Source organism: Ictalurus punctatus, chromosome 25 (genome assembly GCF_001660625.3).
Source record: "Ictalurus punctatus breed USDA103 chromosome 25, Coco_2.0, whole genome shotgun sequence".
Taxonomy (NCBI): domain Eukaryota; kingdom Metazoa; phylum Chordata; class Actinopteri; order Siluriformes; family Ictaluridae; genus Ictalurus; species Ictalurus punctatus.
In genome coordinates this window covers 14,854,433-14,872,299 of record NC_030440.2, presented here as the reverse complement: position 1 = coordinate 14,872,299, position 17,867 = coordinate 14,854,433, and the positions used below count along the sequence as shown (strand labels likewise).

Here is a 17,867-nt window from a genome sequence, read left to right as displayed (position 1 = left end):
ACTGAGAAAAATACAACCATCTTCTGCTTAGATGAAAATTAAATAAATAAATAAATAAATAGATAAATAAAGTTACCTGAGATTGACCAATATACATTTTGAATAGTTAAATACGTGTGTTATTAGATTCGGTGTTGAAAAAAGATTTTAAAAAGTGAAGTTTCATTTGGACGAGTTACAACAAGCAAATGGTATTCGGTGGAATGACCCTTAACCTGAATATCTGCTTGGCAGTGAATTCAGTTTTGTATTTGAACACTTCAGTTGTACACCTAGACACACACACTGAACATTTGTAGAGCATGTCAAGGTAGGGTTTTCTATTTTTGGATCTCATGCTAGTATTACCAATCGCCACGTTGAGCTTAATCTCAGCTTCCCTCCATCCTCACCTTGCAAGAAAACACTCCTCTTTTATTAAAACACTTAATCCATTGACCCTTTCATCTCCTGGCTAGCACTGCTGCCTTCTCCTTTACTGGTATCACTAATCTCTTAAATCTCTTTGTTATGTAGTCTTCCTATACTCACTCTAGCACTTTCCCTATGACTTTGTACCTCTTGAGACACGAATAGTCCAATCCACTCAACCGCTGCTTGGCAAGTTTCATGAATTTTCATCTCTTGAATAAGAAAAATTGTACCACCGCAACAGTGACCAATACAGAGATAAAGTTGTCTATGGCACTGTTGGTATTTGAACTTGAGATCCTGATTATATGGAGAATGCGTTATTGTTACTTCACCCTGGAATTTTAAATGCTGGGCTCTCAGTCACACAAAGTTCTTGGCTTACATTACATAATTCTCTATCAGATACACAATTCATGCTTAAACTTATATCACCACATAATCTGTATTCTTTTATGTCCCTGTACTTTTGAACACTTACACCCCAGCCTGCACATTAAAGTTCTCCAGTATGGGTGTACTGGTGGTCCGAGACCCAGATTGTTCACTGCTATGGCCCACAGATGTACAAGCTTCTATGCATAATTATGATTATTTGCCAGATCTGATCTGTATCGTGACCGTTCACATTCATAACTGTAAGTGACCTTTATCTGTTTTTAATTTGAATGCACGGGTCCCTTGAAACACCTTCCATATACTGTACTTACTGATTTCTTATGCAATTGTTCTGAATTTTACTCGGTTTCAAAAGGTTCCAGTTTTCCAGTTTTGCTTATATCAATTCCTCAAATATCAAGTAAATCTCCACTGAAATCACCACTGTCGTTATTCCGTTGCTGTTTTGTCACACTTCTGACGTCGGATGCTGACGGCCACATCGGTATGTCCATGAGAGTTAGAAAAAGCCATATGAATTCCGATCTGGCGGTTTTATTCCTGCCGCATATCCCACATATCGAATATGTATCTGATTTAGGACCACATATGAAAGTGGTTCAGGTTTAATTTGTACAGATTAGATTTTTGTGTCCACACAGTCCTGAAAAATTCAGATCTGTGTCACAGTCAGGCAGAAAAAATGGATCTGTGTCATCTGGGAATATGAGTCTAGCCTTAAAGGAGAAAAAACAATTGAGACCACTTTATGTTTGTTTGAAGAGTGCTGTTTGGTTGTCAGGTAATTATTATTGGGGTTGCCAGGGCCTTTTTATAGGTTACATTGGAAGGATACACTCTATGCTTAAAATCGCCATAAAATGATTTGTCTGTGATGATGTCATGATCATTGAGTGAAGGTGTGCTCATTATAGAGTACAAAATGCGGTCTGAAAGTACAGCTGTTAATAAACAAACAGCGATAACTTTGATTTGGTGCTGAGCAGAAGTGACAAAATGGGTTGAAAGCCAAGAATAAGTCTTGAAAGTCTTGAGAAAATTGTTTTGTAAATTGTTGAGTAGGCACAGGAAGGATATTCACAATGAGAAATTGCTTGCAGAAGATTCAGCTTCCAGTCAGAGGCGTGTGTGAGGAAGCAAACAGAGAGTGAGTCAGTTAAGAAGAAAAAGATTCCCAGGGTTGAAAAGAAAGACCACTTCAAGACAGAACAGTGTTGTGAAAATTGAGAGAAGACAGGATGATCGCAAATCAAGAGGGAAACCAAAGCTTAAGCAGCAACCAAAGAGGCTAGACAATATTTTGACAGAAAACCCTTTTGCCTGGATTTTTTTCTCAATAGAATTCATGGTCGAGCCTATATGAGGAGGATACTGGGAGAAGAGCTTATGCACTCAGGCCACTATGAGTCATGATGGGGGTGGGATTATGGTCTAGGGATGCATCACAACCAAAAGTGTTGAATCTTTGAAAAAAGTGTGTGTTAGCTATGCTTATATTGATTTACTGGTGGATTCCCTGTTCCCAACTGTCCACCTTCAGTCATCAATGGAGGGTGTTGTTTGACGAAGAGGAAACTGAGGTTATAAATGAATTAATGGCAATTACGAAAAACGTCACATTACTCAGAAACCCTACTTTTTGTTCTGCATATACCTATAAATGTATATACCATAAAATATAAACAGCATTATTGTTCAAATTTTGGAAATTTGCTATATCAACCATCCATGGTCTAGATTAGGCCATCCCTAAAAACCAAGGAAGAAGTAATCTGATCAGAACGATTGACAAAAGGCTGATGGCAACTTTAAAGAAGCAGTAGTCTAAATGGCTTTTCAAAGACTTGTCAAAGGCAAGGATGCATGCATAACAACATTTATAAGTTCTCCACAAATCTGGCCTGGGGTGACAGCTTCTAAAAAAAAGTGATTATGCCCTGTGATAGGTTGGCACCCCGTCAATGGTGCCCTGAGTCTCCTGGGATAGGCTCCAGGCTCCCTCAGGATAAGTGGTACAGAAAATGGATGGATGGACCTCTTAGTCTCAGCATTAAATGCCCCACCTACAGTTCAAAGAGTGTCTATATGTATTCTGCTCACAAGATTGCACTATGATTGGCTATCAGCCCTTATATTTATCTGCAAATGGTGCACCAGGTCCCAAACTTTTGAATGCTTTAACTTTAAATCTCACTGTACTATAATGTATATGTGACAAATAAAGGATTTCTTCTTCTTCATCTTCTTCTTCTTCTTCTTCTATGGACTATCCCTAGGTATGGACCACTTATGGAGTACCTCTAGGTATATGGTTTTGGTGCTGATATGTTTTGTGAAATACAGAAAAAATGAGAAGTCTTAATATTGTAATTAAGAGTTTCTTCTGAATGGGCAGTTAGGAGATAGCCTTAAGATCCTTGAATACACCCCATGGTTCACAGATTTGTCTCATCCCATCAGGCAGATGCATACAGTAAATGCACCACTGGTCTCTATTTCTGTCTGTTAATTACAGCATAGAAGACACATGGACACAGATTTGCATTGCACTGCTGATGGATTAACTCTGGACACTGAAGTTATAGTACACGGAAATATGGCAAGAGCTACAATTATCTTCCTCTTTATCCTCATCCTGTAAACCAACTGCTTATTACCAATAGCCAAGCTCACTTCTGTTCCAGTGAATCTGAGCTGCAATCTTTAATTACAACCCATATGGTAATGTGGCATAATTATAAATTTGGAAAAAAAAAATTGTTTATATTTTTTGTTTTAAGATCTAGAAGAAGAACATATACAGTGAAATTCTTTTCTTTGCATATCTTAGCTTGTTAGGAAGTTGGGGTAAGAGCACAGAAGTTCTTTATAGTAGATGATCAGTTGTGGTTCCTCAGATGTGTTTAATTGGCCTGTGACTTGCATGATCAGCAGTTTGATCAGTGACTTGCATGATCAGTGGAGGATTTGTTTGTTTTTTTGTTTTTTTTTAAATCCATGTAAATACACACACACACACACACACACACACACACACACACACACACACACACACACATATATATATATATATATATATATATATATATATATATATATATATATATATATATATATATATATATATATATAATTAAAAAAATAATGCAGATCTCTTGCCATTCTTGACTGATTTTGCTTCAGGAATTAGGGACTGGACGAGCTTTATAAATATCAGATATGGATAGATCAGATATACTTTGCAGATTATCTTTGTAGATTACCTAGACCTTGCTAGACCTTTCAAAAGACTGCTTTTATTAATGACTTTCAGCAACATTAATCATACCAAAAACCTGTTACAAACAGACAAGAAGCAATGTCTGCAATGTATGTAAACTCTCTCCATTGATCTATGTGCCTGACGGTCTGCACACATGGGACCAGTGATTTGAACTGCTCTGTTCTCAGTGTTAGGCTGACATTTACACAGCATCATGGCTTAACCCATCCTTTTGAACTTGGTTAGAAACAAAATGAAATGAAAAGAAAAGAAAAAATAGACACCACTAGAGGTACTATTTTGATGGCTACTTTTTCATAAGCAGCTTTTTCATGTCATTGTGAGAGCTATTAAAGACCTCTGTAATTTTAAGGGCAGCAAAGCATTAAGGATTTTAAGAGCAGCAAAGCAGTAATGCAAAGATTAGATTTGAAATGAAGGGATGAGCCCCCACCCTTTCATTTAATCATTTTTTTTATTATTTTTTTTTTGCTATCTATTGGCTGAAAGAGATGATCAAGTTTCTTGTACTTGGTCCTCAGAGTAGAGATGATTCACTGAGCACTCCTTCTTTTATCCTTCCCAATCTCCACAAAGGCTCAAAAAGCACAAGGGCCTAATTTTCATCTTAATGATGAATGTTCCTTTTTGCTGCTTTGTTTCCATAAGGCATCATCCATCCATATTTATCACCCCCCCCCCCCCCCCCCCCCCCTCCAAAGATGATAATAAAATAACGGCAGCAAAACATCCTTTTAATAGACATTCAGTGCGCACTCGTGGTCTTAAAGTGGTGCTTCACTAGGAACATTAGCATACATATTGTTTTCTAAATCTGTGTTAAGTGCAGTGACTCTTTTGATCTGTCAGTCTAAATAATAATGATAGATATTCAAGTCACACTTTATCAATAATCTATCCACATTTTGTCTACTTATTCAGAGCTCCTACGGTCCTGCGTAAAGGTTTGCAGGTTCTTCAACAGTACTGTGGGATAAATTCAGTTTATACACCAAAATCAGCTTTTTCAACATTCAGGTGTCCGGGGTTTTACTGTGGTTAGTAAATGTATTAAATGCCTGACAAAACATGAGTTCAGTGCTGTTTTTTTGTCCTCTGGTTACACACAGAGAGAGAGAGAGAGAGAGAGAGAGAGAGAGAGAGAGAGAGAGAAATTGCTGGACCTGCAGGTAATGAATGAGGATGAGGCAGGCAAGATGAGTGTCCCTGAAAAGCAATAAAGAGTGCATAGCTCCCAGTAAAGCCTATGCTAAGCCTTTAACAACCTCTTCTTTACTGCAGAGGAGCACAAGCCGCTAGCATCAGTTGAGATATGTCAAGATTGATTAGGTTCTGGAGCTTTGTTACATGATCGTGTTTCAGAGCTTAGTGACATACCAATAGACTTTGATAAACCTGAGTGCTGTAATGCTAGTACCATCAACTCATGCATTTAGCGGAGATCTTCCCGAAATAGCTCTGGCTCTCCCAGTATAGCTCTGCTTAACTGATGGGCCTTGATTAAATTCCAGATTTTTCTCCTTCCAGGAGGTGATTATATGCTGGGGATGAAGAACCATCTGTTGAATGATTAACAAGGTTTCACTCCCACAAAAGCTAATACAGATTTTAATACTAATGCCACGCACACACCAGAACTGCTGGAGGCAGAGAGATACTGCGTGTGTATGTAGTATATTTATTATGGTCCTTTGGCCTTTTAATGGAGATTACTGTATTACAGCAGAAAAACGGTTACATGGGAATATTTTTTGTTTTCCACTGTTGCCTTGGACGTACCCATCTCAGATTGATGGCTAAACTGTTCAGATACCCCAGGGCTTTCATGACAGTATGGAAGACCAGTTTCAGTTCCAGGTTCTCTAAAGTTAAGAATAATAACACACATGAGCTCAGTATCCAGGCATCTTATTCCCCCTTATAATCATTACCACTATTACTACTATTACTACTATTACTACTGCTGCTGATGCTACTAATACTACTACTCTTATTTCTACTACTACTACTACTACTACTACTACTACCATTTCTATTGCTACTACTATTGACACAACAACTACTACTATATCTACTGGTACTACTTCTGCCACAACAACAACAAAAACTACTACTACTACTACTACTACTACTACTACTGCTATTTCTTACTGTTACTAACTAGTACAACTATTAGTACTGCTGCTACTACCACTACTAATATGACTAGTGTTATCATTATTACGACTACTGCTACTAGTATTAATACTAGTACTACTACTACCACCACTATTGTTATTATTCTTACGACTACTATTACTACTACTACAGCTGCCACAACTACTATTACAACTACTACTATTATTTCTTACTCATACTAAGTACTACAACTATTAGTACTGCCACTACTAATACGACTACTATTATCATTATTACAACTACTGCTACTAGTCTTACTACTACTACTACTACTACCACCACTATTGTTATTACTCTTACCACTACTACTACTACTGCTACTACTACAACTACTACTACAACTACTACTACTACTGCCACCGCTACTCCTACTGCTACAACTACTACTACTACCACCGCTACTCCTACTGCTACAACTACTACTATAGCGGCCACAATTACTACTACTATTATTATAATATCGTTTTTTCAATACAGCACCTGTCCCCGAGATACAGTCTGGTACAGCCTATAATACTAATGAGTAATAATAATAACAACAACAACAACAATGATAATAACAATAATAATAATGATCATCACCATCATCATCATCATCATCATCATTATTATTATTATTATTATTATTATTATTATTATTATTATTAAAGCTACAAGCAGCTTTTTCAGGGCCAAGCCACACATTCAAAGACGCACTACAATTGTTGCCTAAGCAATCTCAGGGAAGCAGAACCACAACTTTAGGCAAAGGGATTCAAGAGTTATTTGGTGTTCAAGAGTTATTTATACCTTTGGTGCATGGCCCCTTTATAATAAATATATTTTGTACATATTGTACTTTTTTTATGTATCTCCATTGGTGGACAGTTCATGACTTCAGTGGAATAAACTTCATGTTGAGACTGTGGTGAATTTCCTGATTACACCGCCGGGCCTCAAGCTGTTTTGTCGTATTGGCTCTGTATTAAATTTAGCACGCTAAATTTAAAACCAAACTACAGTATGATTGAGATTAAAGCAATATGTCAAGCTTGGGTTAACCTTGATGGAACATTTTAGAGAAACGAATGTAATTCTAAAATGATCGTTTCTAACGTACTGTGTTTGTTTGCTGCATGATCAGTTTAAACATAAATGAAGTAACCAAACCTGTCAGAGAGACAGCCAATGCAGGCGGCAAAACATTAGGTGAGCTTAGCAATACCTCAGCAGAGAACATAATACCATACTAATGTTTGACCCATAAGTAAGTACAAATGGATTCTGAAGGGTCCAGAAGTATTTCAATTTCTTAGATCAAACCACATCTTAATAGTACATGATGATACATGTTGCTGCAGAACTCAAAACTGCAACACAGTTTTCATGGACAGAGAGTGGAATATTCCTGACTGGCCAAATCAGTTATCCAATCTGAAACTGACTGAATAAGCTTTCCTTACCTGGGGTCTCAGTTATGAACCAGTGTATGCATAGTTTTGTGCATAAACCGTGTTTATATCCACAGAATGTGACAGAATTTTTCTCATATGAATTCATAGGGGTGCCAATAATTGTTGCACACCTATATCTAACAAAAAAAAAATTGTGTGTATTTTGTTTTTTGTATTTTGTTTGTATTTTGTGGGAGGCGGAGTGGGGGGGGGGCACTTCAAGTGTGGTCATCCTAGGGCACCACACTGTGTTAATCTGGGCTTTAGGAAGACAAATAGAGAGTTGCAGTAATCGGTCCGTACAGGATTTTGCGGAGTTACTTTGTGATTGTTGCGGCCGAAAACGCGTGACCTTTCTGTGGCTTTTTCCAAAACACATACCGTGTCTTGGCCCAAATGTGTGGAAAATCTGCAGCAATTTTGAAAAATTGCAAGCTCCTGTGAATATTGCAGGGTTTCTTTGATTTTGCGTTCATTTCAACCAGATCAGTTTTGTCTTGTCTCGTCTTGTCTCGTCTTGTCATTACCCAGGAAGAGTTATTTATTTTGTCTTGTCTTTTATGATTTGACAGACATATGGATGAAAAAAGTTTGTGTGACATCAGCGTATTGTAAGAAAGAATTGTGGTTGATCACTCAGTCATTTCTTGAACAGTGAACAAGAGTGGACCAGTAACTGACTCCTGGGAAATTCAGGTAGTGAGTAATGCAGTGTGATAAAACTGAACCTCCCTAGGTTAAATGATACAGAAATACAGTTATACCTTTGTGGAAGAGTAAGTGTTTCTACTCCTACTATCCGATGTCATCCAGAGTGAAGATGGGTTCCCTTTTGGTTCTGGTTCCTGGAGTGTACCCTTGATACAGTTGCCTCTGGCTTGTTTATTGAGGATCCATGTCTACATCATCCAGATTTCTGTAAAGCTACGTTGTGACAATGTCTTTTGTTAAAAGTACTATACAAAGAAATTTCATTGAATTGAATAATCATACCGACATGGTGAAAACAGATGAGTGCTTAGCTTTCAGTGTCAGAATCAAGTATGCGATGATTTGCAGTACCAAAGACAGCTAGCATAATATTTTATATAATAGTGCCCTAGTGACTGGCACTGGGTTCTGTAGATTACTTGTCTTGTATCCAGATGAGAAGAAATGGATGGATGGAGGGAAACAGGTGTGCACTTAGCAATATAATTAGACTTCTTGGCCCGAGGTGTGCCTTGAGCAGGCTTGATGAGGAAACAGAGCAGAATGCTTAACTATGTTTAACAGCTAGCCAGTGGGAGTGAATCCTGCCTCACTTTGAATAAACTGTCTGCCAAACAAATGAATGTCAATCTACACTGATTTGGTTAGAAAAATGCCTGTGGGAAATTTGGAAGACTGTGGAACTTTTGCCACATCAGGTTTCCCACACTAAAGCACTACGATATATCCAGCAAAGTGAAAATGTATCTATGAGTCTGGCTATCTGTCTGTGTATCTAGCAAAATCATCTTCACGCAAAATGTGTCCCCTTCATCTGACACTAGCTCTTTGTAGGGAACACAGTTCACAGTCATCATCTATCCTGCACTTGTAATTGGCTGTCCAGTTAAAAAAGGAAAGTCTGGTCTTCAGCATGGTGGCACAGTGGGTAGTGTTGCTGCCTCAGAGATCCAAGGTCCTTGGTTTGATCCTGAGCTCAGGTTATCGGTTGTGCTGTTTCACATGTTCACTAAAACATGCAGTGTGTGAATATACATGTCCGTGGTGCTCTGTAACAGACTTCTGCCCCATCCAGGAGGTATTTACTCCTTAAGTCAGGGGTTCCCAGGAGTGACTGTGACTAGGATAAAGCGATTAGTGAAGATGGAAGAATGAATTGTCTCTAGACCCCAGTCCACGAAAAATATTCTCTGGAAAATATCACTTGGATAATTATTTCTATTGATTTAGTATCCGGTGTCAGCTAGAAGAGGATGGGTTCCATTTTGAGTCTGGTTCCTCTTAAAGGGATAGTTCACCCAAAAAGGAAAATTCTGTCATTACTCACCCTCATTTCGTTCATCTTCAGAACACAAATGAAGACATTTTAATGAAACCCAGAAGATTTGTGTCCCTTCATTTACAGTCCAGTAACTTCCAAGCTCCAAAAAATTCATATAGGCATCGTAAACGTAATCGAAGTACGTGGACGTTCTCACGATGCAACAGGACCCAGAAGCGCTGCACTGTTTACAGCAGCGGAAGAGGGACGCTGTACATTAACTAGTCTTTGTAACAAAGATCTGCAGATTTCGACATGGGGGACTTTCATTTTTTTTGTCCACAACACACACGCGTCGTGGTTCTCTCAGAGATCTATGCGGAAGTGAAGACATTTAGTGAATAAAGACTTCATTTTACTTTTTTTTGCGCACACAAAGCATTCGTAATACGTCACAAAATTGGGATTAAACCACTGGAGTCACATGGATTACTTTTACGATGCCTTTAGGAACTTTTTGGAGCTTGAAAGTTTTGGTTACTGGACTGTAAATGCAGGGACAGAAATCTCCCAGGTTTCATTAAAATGTCTTCATTTGTGTTCCGAAGATGAAAGAAAGTCTTATGGGTTTCAAACGACATGAGGGGGAGTAATTCATCACAGAATTTTCATTTTTGGGTGGACTATCCCTTTAAGGTTTCTTCATGTCATCTCAGGGTTTTTTTTTTTCCTCACCACTGTCGCTTCTGGCTTGCTCAATAGGGATCTAAATCTACATCTGTTTTGTGACAACATCTACTGTTAAAAGCGGTATGCAAAGTAAACATAGATTGCAAAATGCTTTATTTTTCATACAGTACATGCATTAAACACTGGTTTCTTAATTATTTGCAGGTTTACACTTAATATTTTGCGATTCCTGACCTGGAATGAAAAACAGCACTGAGTCTCTTCCTGTAATGTCTAACAAAGCTTTAGATTCTGGTCCACTCATCTATGAAGAACATTTTAAACTCTTTATTTATTTATTTATTTTAATTTCTTTTAGATTTGTGTCGATGGACATCATGCGGATAACGCATGACTGAACAGTTTTTGGTCCCATCTGACCACACCATGATGCTAATTAAACCAATGGCAGTGCTAATGTCCTTGTTTCGTGAGATTCTCTCAGGAATGACCTCTTTCTTCTTTTATAAGAATAAACTAAATTGTGCAATTAAAAAATTGATCCCTGGGATAATTATTATTATTATTATTATTATTATTATTATTATTATTATTATTATTATTATTTTAACCTTCTTTCATTATCTTCCTCACCGTATGGGGTAAGAGTGTGCTTATGAGCCCAATCCCTCACAAATTTCCAACTCTTTCAGACATTTAGAAGTTTTTGTTATGGCCCTAATTGTGTTAAAGATTGTATTTCTAGCTGCTTATATATTTTTACATTCATTACCTGACTTGTGAAGGTCTCTTTTGTGTAAAGGTTCTTTGCTTTTTCCCCATCATAACGATGGAAATGCGATTTTTTCCCCCAGATGTGCGCCAAGCAGCATTAAGAAAACAGTGAGGCAAAAGTCCAGTGTGACTGCTACTTTTTTTAACTCCATTTTTACCCACCAAAGAGACCACACCCACTTGTTTTCAATTGGCTCGCAAGACTGAATTAGTGAATTGGCTTTTCTGCCAGGTGAATTTTATTCAGCTTTTATTCCGCTTATTCCTGGTTTAGCTGAGAAATCTGAAGATTTCAGATGTCTACCACATCGCTATCATAGCAAAGAGTCAAAAAATAAATACAGATAAACCATAGATGTTGGCACCGCTGACTATTTACAGTAGGAAATGTCTTTCTATGTACTGTGTATTACTGCCTATGTACTATATAGGATTAATTGTCCTATATATAGGAAAGTATTCAGTTAAAGAATCAATAAAAAACTGCCTTATATCTTGCAGATGATAATGTGAAAATCAAGAGCAGAGATGACTGATGTGGAAACTGTTGTCACCGACTTCGCCGCCACAGGAAGGACTGGCCGACGAAACGCCGTGCCAGATATTTTAGGTTCCAACACAGGACCCGAAGCAGCAGACCTTCCAAACAAACTAGCTGATCTCGCTGTTGGAGGTACTGTACCACTGTTGTCTCACTGGTGTTTCTGAAAGTAAGAGAGATAAAGATATTAGAGATACAATTTGCACCATGTGGTTTTGATTTTCAGTGTAGTTTTCTATTATCTCGTATTAAAGGGCTGTCTGCAATGTAGGCTTCCAGACCATACATTCAATATGTAAATGCTGAAATTATAGGCTGCGTTCACGCCATGTTGGATTTACCGTAGTTACTAGATGACAATCCGGATGTTCTACTTGGAGATGTTCACGTCCTTGCACTTGGAATTATGCATTTCTATATTCAAAATGAATCCTTGAGACGATGCTGTTGACAACTGCAAAATACAAAACACATAGACATGATATTATATCACATTTTTATGCTATTGCTAAATATTGAAGACAACAGAAAGCGCATCAGGTAGTGTAAGTAAGTGTTATGGCTTTTGAGTGTTTCCGCATGAATTGCTGCGGTTAGGTGGTACAAGTCGGAGCTCTCAGAAATTTCCTGGTTTACAAGCTGTAATTACATGTTCTACGAGGACATGAATGCTTTTTACAAGTCGGAATCTCGTAATCACGACATGGCGTGAACGCAGAAATAAACACAGTGCAGTGCCTAGGATCTCTCAATTAGCTCCATCTGAGTTTGAAGCCTTCATTTTCAATTTTGCAAGCTTCCTTCCTTCCTTCCTTCCTTCCTATAGAAACTATAACCAAAAACATCAGGATGACTTTTCTTTAACCGTGTAAAATAAAAAGAATTTTCTGGTAGCGGTTCCTTTCATGCCAACTTTATCTAGGTGAACTTTGACCTGTGAATTCACAAGCTTCCATCTTGTGGTCCAATAGAAATCAAGAAGGTTAGAACAAATTCAATCTCTTTGAAAAAAAAAAAAAAAAAGGACGAGTTGCTTAATATTAATTATATCACGGGTCTGTAACAGCAGTTCTGACAGTAGTGCAGCTACAACTCACAGGTTTATATGAATGTGATCAGTCTAATACTGTATTGTTTCTATAGTAATCTTTAATACACCAGACACTCAATGATAATCTAGGGTTAATGATAAAAAGATTAATAAACATGTTATTTAGAAAGAAAAGTGTACATGGTGAAGGTTTCTGTTAGGAGACATTGATATAACGTTTATGGAAGGAGACTCCACTATGCAAGGGAGCGTAAGCAGTTTGTGATGGTCAGTAAGTTCTACCATGGGAAAGGCTTTGGAACTGAGGAGTTCATGTTTTCATTTTTTGACTTGTTATTTCTTATTTGTCTGTCTTATTAACTTCAAGGCAGACAAAATAAAGCTGGTGAGGGTGTGATATGCAAACAAATCCAAATCATGAGGCAAAAACGTGGTAAAAAAAAAAAAACCCAACAACAACACAAGTACATGGTCTGACGATTAACAAACAGACTAAACAGAACTGTGAAACCAGAAACAAAGATCAAACCAGAAAAGCAAGTTCAGTAAACAAAGACTTGGTACATCAGGTAATGAGCACTAAGCAATACTTCATGTTGTGTGAAGGGTTGGAGTCTGATTGTATAGGGTGTGGGTGAAAAGCAGTACGCCAAAGGAGTAGTATGTCCGAATTCTCAGTATTCATAAAACAGTAGGTGAGAAATACCTTGATGACCTTCTGCTGAGATTGTGCAGTATGGAAGCAATGGACACTGCGCTATCCCATAATGCAACAGGACTGACGTGGAAGCGCTGTCACAATCAAGAATAGAGGAAGGCAGTGTGTCGGCTATTTTAAAGTTGAAGGTCAAATGACAGTTCCAACATGGCGGATGTAGTATTTCCGGATTGTATTCATGCTACACACATATACTGATCAGTACGTACTGAATCGGATGCAGTAGGTACTGTCACAGTACATGAGTTTGAATGCAGCCATCGTGTCCAGGTATAGGTAATCAGACTTTGGGCGATCTTGAAGGTGGAAGCGAAGCTGCCTGTTGGGAATGGTAGTTCTGGGCGGCCATGTTTATATGGCACTGTGTACTCTGGGAAATGGAGTTTGTCGCTGATTACGGCCATGACATGACAGAAACTATAATTGGATAAAAGTGTTGTTCATTATTAAATCATTTTTAAAAATGTAATCATTGGCAAATTGCTGGTTTAAGAGGTCCTCTGTCCTGAACTACTTTCCTGTGGAGGAAAACTTACTGTTCTTAAAAATAATAATAATAATAATAATAATAATAATAATAATAATAATAATAATAATAATAATAAAAGCAGATACTGGAGACATGAGCTATAAAACTTACCAGGGCCTACTGTTTTTGCAAAAATAAACAACACCAGAGTGGTGAGATGAAGCTCAAGTGGTGTTTGCAACTCTGCTAAAGGTTTCACCACCAGTCACAGTTTTGTTACAGTGTTCCATATCTGTCCATGATATCATTTCACAGATGACGCTGAGCATGGAGGAGAAGGTTCATCCTCATCAAGTGACGCAGCCAAGGACCCTGCAGAGGGAAAGGATCAGGCAGAGGGAACATAACTTAACCCATTACAGCATGAACCAAACTGAACAGCAAAGACAAGAGAGACAGCACCACAAACAATCTCTCCTTTAGCCTCCATGACCAAACTACTGTTCTGGTCGCAGTCTGTGCTATGCAGCGTCTTCACTGGAGGATATTATTCTGATTAAGGCTAATGGAGGAGCACACCCATCTTCTCTTGGAAATCCTTCTGTTTTGACAGAATCAATAAATTCCCCACCTGAGTGATGTTCATGTGGCGCAAAGAATCATGGTGTCTGTATGTCTTAGAGAACCATATGACATTATTTTCCTAGTTTTAAAAGGGACCACTTGATTTATTTTTTAAAATTGTCACTAAACTAAAGGAATGTCTAGTTTCTATACAAAAAAAGAGAGAAAAAATAGCATTCCATTTGGTTACGTAAGTACAATTTAAACCTTAAGAATGTTGTTGATCATCTATTTTGTGATTTTTATTTTCTATGAACATATTGTACACTTTTTCTGAGTGCTTTTTGTCAAAATGAGTAAATATGGAACTGTCAATGTTGAAAGTTACACTTCATGTCATTGTATTGAAAGTACGGTAGGCATCAATTTTCACTGATTTGGTGGTGTCGTGATTTTTCTTTCCTTTTTCCCCCCCTCTGTGCTCTCAAAAGCAAAACCTAAAGAAAATACATACATGAAGATGGTGCGTTCGAATACATTTTTCACTCTGGTTATGCTTTGCAAAAATCAAATGCGTTGTTTCAACCACATTGTTGTCTGTTGCGCCGATGTGAAATAAAGTCTGCACTTAGTTTTTTTGTGGTTGTGTCTATAAAAGCTTTTGCTTCATTCATCCAAGAGAATCAGTCTGTATAGGCGTACCCTCATTGTGACCACACAATCATACAAACAAATCAGATATCTCAGAACAGGCTGTAAAAATCTCCTCCCCTAAGATAACATATAAATAACGGTGTAGAGCTGCACAGCTTAAACAGGTAAAGTTCTACTTCACCATTTCTGTTCCCTTCAAAATTAAATAGCTTAATAATATAAAAATGGAGGCTTTCGTCGGCAGTTGGAAACTTATCCAAAATGAGGACTACGATAAGTTCCTGAGAGCAACCGGTAAGTTGTGGTTTTTTTAAAACAGTTTTCTTTACTCTGTTGAAACCTATTCATGTCATTTCGAAGCTATATTTTTACAAATAAAATTTCATCCATTGATTGTGTATTGCCACAGGTGCCGATGAAGAAGTGATTTCTGTTTCAAATGTAGTTAGGCCAGTTGTCACAATTTCCAAAGATGATGACGTTGTGGTCGTTAAACTACAGAGTGCCATTGGTGCTGAAGGCTTCTCATTCAGATTGGGTAAACAGTTCTACCACCAGAAAAAGGATGGCAGATACTGCAACGTAAGAATATTTTAGCATACCTAGATTCTATCACAACCCTGTCCAGCATAAAGCTGTTCATATAGATTAATGAATGAATCATTGGACAGTTTGTGCATTTTATATTGTTATGATGCTGCATCCGGCACAGTGGGACGTGGAGTGGGTTTAGAAACTTCTAGGCACTTATAGCTGCTATAATGCAAGTGATAACAGGAACTATCTTATTTCATGGACGTTTCACAGCATTTAAACGTAACGATAAATGGATAGAATGATGTTTCGTTCATTGATAAATTAAAAATTGCAATCTGCATCGAATTTCCCCGGATACAAATTGAAATCTGCAAATTGTGATATTTAATAATATAAGCCAAGTGAAACACTTGAAGATGTGCTGTTTATATGAACATAACCAACTTCAAGGTGGTAACAAGAATGCATTAATAATAATGCATCACACCAATTCATCATTGATTTATTTTCCATAACACCGCACCGCCAAATGTTTTATTCCTTACTTATCCCATTTAGCCAATTCTGTAAATATGGAACTTTTTGAAGATTGGTATGAGATAACCATAAGCTGCTTTGCTAGGTTGTTGTAGATCTGGAAGAAAACCAACTTATACAGGTGGAGAAGTGGGACGGTAATGAAGCTACATCTATCGCCGAGGTCAAGGATGGGAAACTGTTCAAGGTGAGACCAGGCTAAATTCCCGCTTTTTAAGTCGTATGTGATCAGCTATTTCAATAATAATAATTAAAAAATAATGGATATATTTGCATTCAATCTTACAGACAATAAAATTTAAGGACGTCACAGCAGTGCAAACATATATGAAGATCTAAAAGTTGGACGACCTCCCGTCTATTCTGCTAGTACCCACCCCCACCGCCTCCTCCTCCACTCCCCCCCCAAAAGCCTGCAGACTGGAAACATTTCTAAAAAGGAAATGCCTCCATTATCTTGCACATCATGTGTCCAAATGTGCATTATAAACCCTTTGAAACCATACTCAATAAAGAATTATGTACAATATGTTCTCATTCTGTTCATTAATAAGCAATGTCTTCAGATTCGTTTGCAAAAATTAAAGAATTAACAAAGGCTATTAACACAATTACACACTAGTAGACTGTGGTGGAGTTAGGTTAATTCACCATTTGTTCATGCCATGATACACGTCCACAAACATGTGTTGTGAAGATCAGACTTTGATAGATCCCTGTTCAGGGATCTATCATGTCTATATTTGCCTCAGCAGTTACAAATTAGAACAAGGGTGTAACAATAACAAATAAAAGCCTAGGAAAACCAAATTTCCACTGGGTTCAAACCACAGCACTACCAAGCTGCCACTGTTGGGCCCTTGAGCAAGGCCCTTTATCTTATCTGCTCTGTATCAAGGTTGACCCTGTGCTCTGACCCCAACCTCCTAACAAGCTGGGATATGCAAAGAAAAGAATTTCACTGTACTGTAAATGTCTGCACTTATATAGCGCTTATATCCAAAGCACTTTACACTGTGTATCATTCACACACTCACGGTAGCAGAGCTGCCATGCAAGGCACTAACTTGCCATCAGGAGCAACTTGGGGTTCAGTGTGTTGCCCATGGACACTTCGGCATGTGGACTCACATGGACCAGGAATCGAACTGCCAACCCTACGATTAGTGGACAACCCGCTCTACCACCTGAGCCAACCTCTACCAACTGATTCCCAGTTTACCTAAACACCTACCTGGGTGTATTGTTTTCCACTTGTTTCACAATCTGTACAAAAGCTCCCAAAAACATGCAGATAAGGGGACTGGTGCTTCTAAATTGCCCCTAGGTGTATTCCCACCATCCATCCAGTGTTCCCAGAATAGTCTCCGGTTCCACTATGACCCTGATCAGAATAAGGCACTTACTGAAGATGAATAAATGAATGAACATGGACCTTATCGCCAACAGAGAGACACCACACTGAAAAGTGATGCACGGAATTTACTCACTCACTTTCATTAAGTGCTTTATCCATGTCAGGGTCACAGTGGATCTGGAGCATATTCTGGATGAGGCAGGAATACACCATGGATGGGACGGCTGTCGATCGCAAGAGCACCATGAACAGCCAGATTCACACACACTTTCATACCTACAGGCAATTTATTCTAGCCA

At 38.1% G+C, this 17,867-nt stretch overlaps 2 protein-coding genes across 2 annotated transcripts in view; both read left to right on the top strand.

Moving 5' to 3' along the window:
* Positions 1-15,127, top strand: part of pkib (protein kinase (cAMP-dependent, catalytic) inhibitor beta) — a 30,290-nt gene extending 15,163 nt beyond the window's left edge. The window contains exons 2-3 of the mRNA XM_053675903.1: positions 11,642-11,813; positions 14,235-15,127. Coding sequence (XP_053531878.1) covers positions 11,669-11,813; positions 14,235-14,326 — 237 coding nt within the window. The 5' untranslated portion in view covers positions 11,642-11,668 and the 3' untranslated portion in view covers positions 14,327-15,127. The remainder of the gene's footprint in view (positions 1-11,641; positions 11,814-14,234) is intronic.
* Positions 15,128-15,287: 160 nt separating this feature from the next.
* LOC108257695 (fatty acid-binding protein, brain) lies at positions 15,288-16,740 on the top strand. The gene is made up of 4 exons (XM_017455630.3): positions 15,288-15,431; positions 15,547-15,719; positions 16,297-16,398; positions 16,500-16,740. The coding sequence occupies exons 1-4, from the start codon at positions 15,362-15,364 to the stop codon at positions 16,548-16,550; spliced, it is 396 nt and encodes a 131-aa protein (XP_017311119.1). The 5' UTR covers positions 15,288-15,361; the 3' UTR covers positions 16,551-16,740.
* The last annotated feature ends 1,127 nt before the right edge of the window (positions 16,741-17,867 follow it).

Excerpts from the sequence above, each read along its gene's own strand:
- LOC108257695 (XM_017455630.3), top strand. The coding sequence starts at position 15,362 with ATGGAGGCTTTCGTCGGCAGTTGGAAACTTATCCAAAATGAGGACTAC. Across the intron at positions 15,432-15,546 it reads TAAGTTCCTGAGAGCAACCG|GTGCCGATGAAGAAGTGATT; the intron begins GTAAGTTGTGGT and ends GTATTGCCACAG. Across the intron at positions 16,399-16,499 it reads AGGATGGGAAACTGTTCAAG|ACAATAAAATTTAAGGACGT; the intron begins GTGAGACCAGGC and ends TCAATCTTACAG.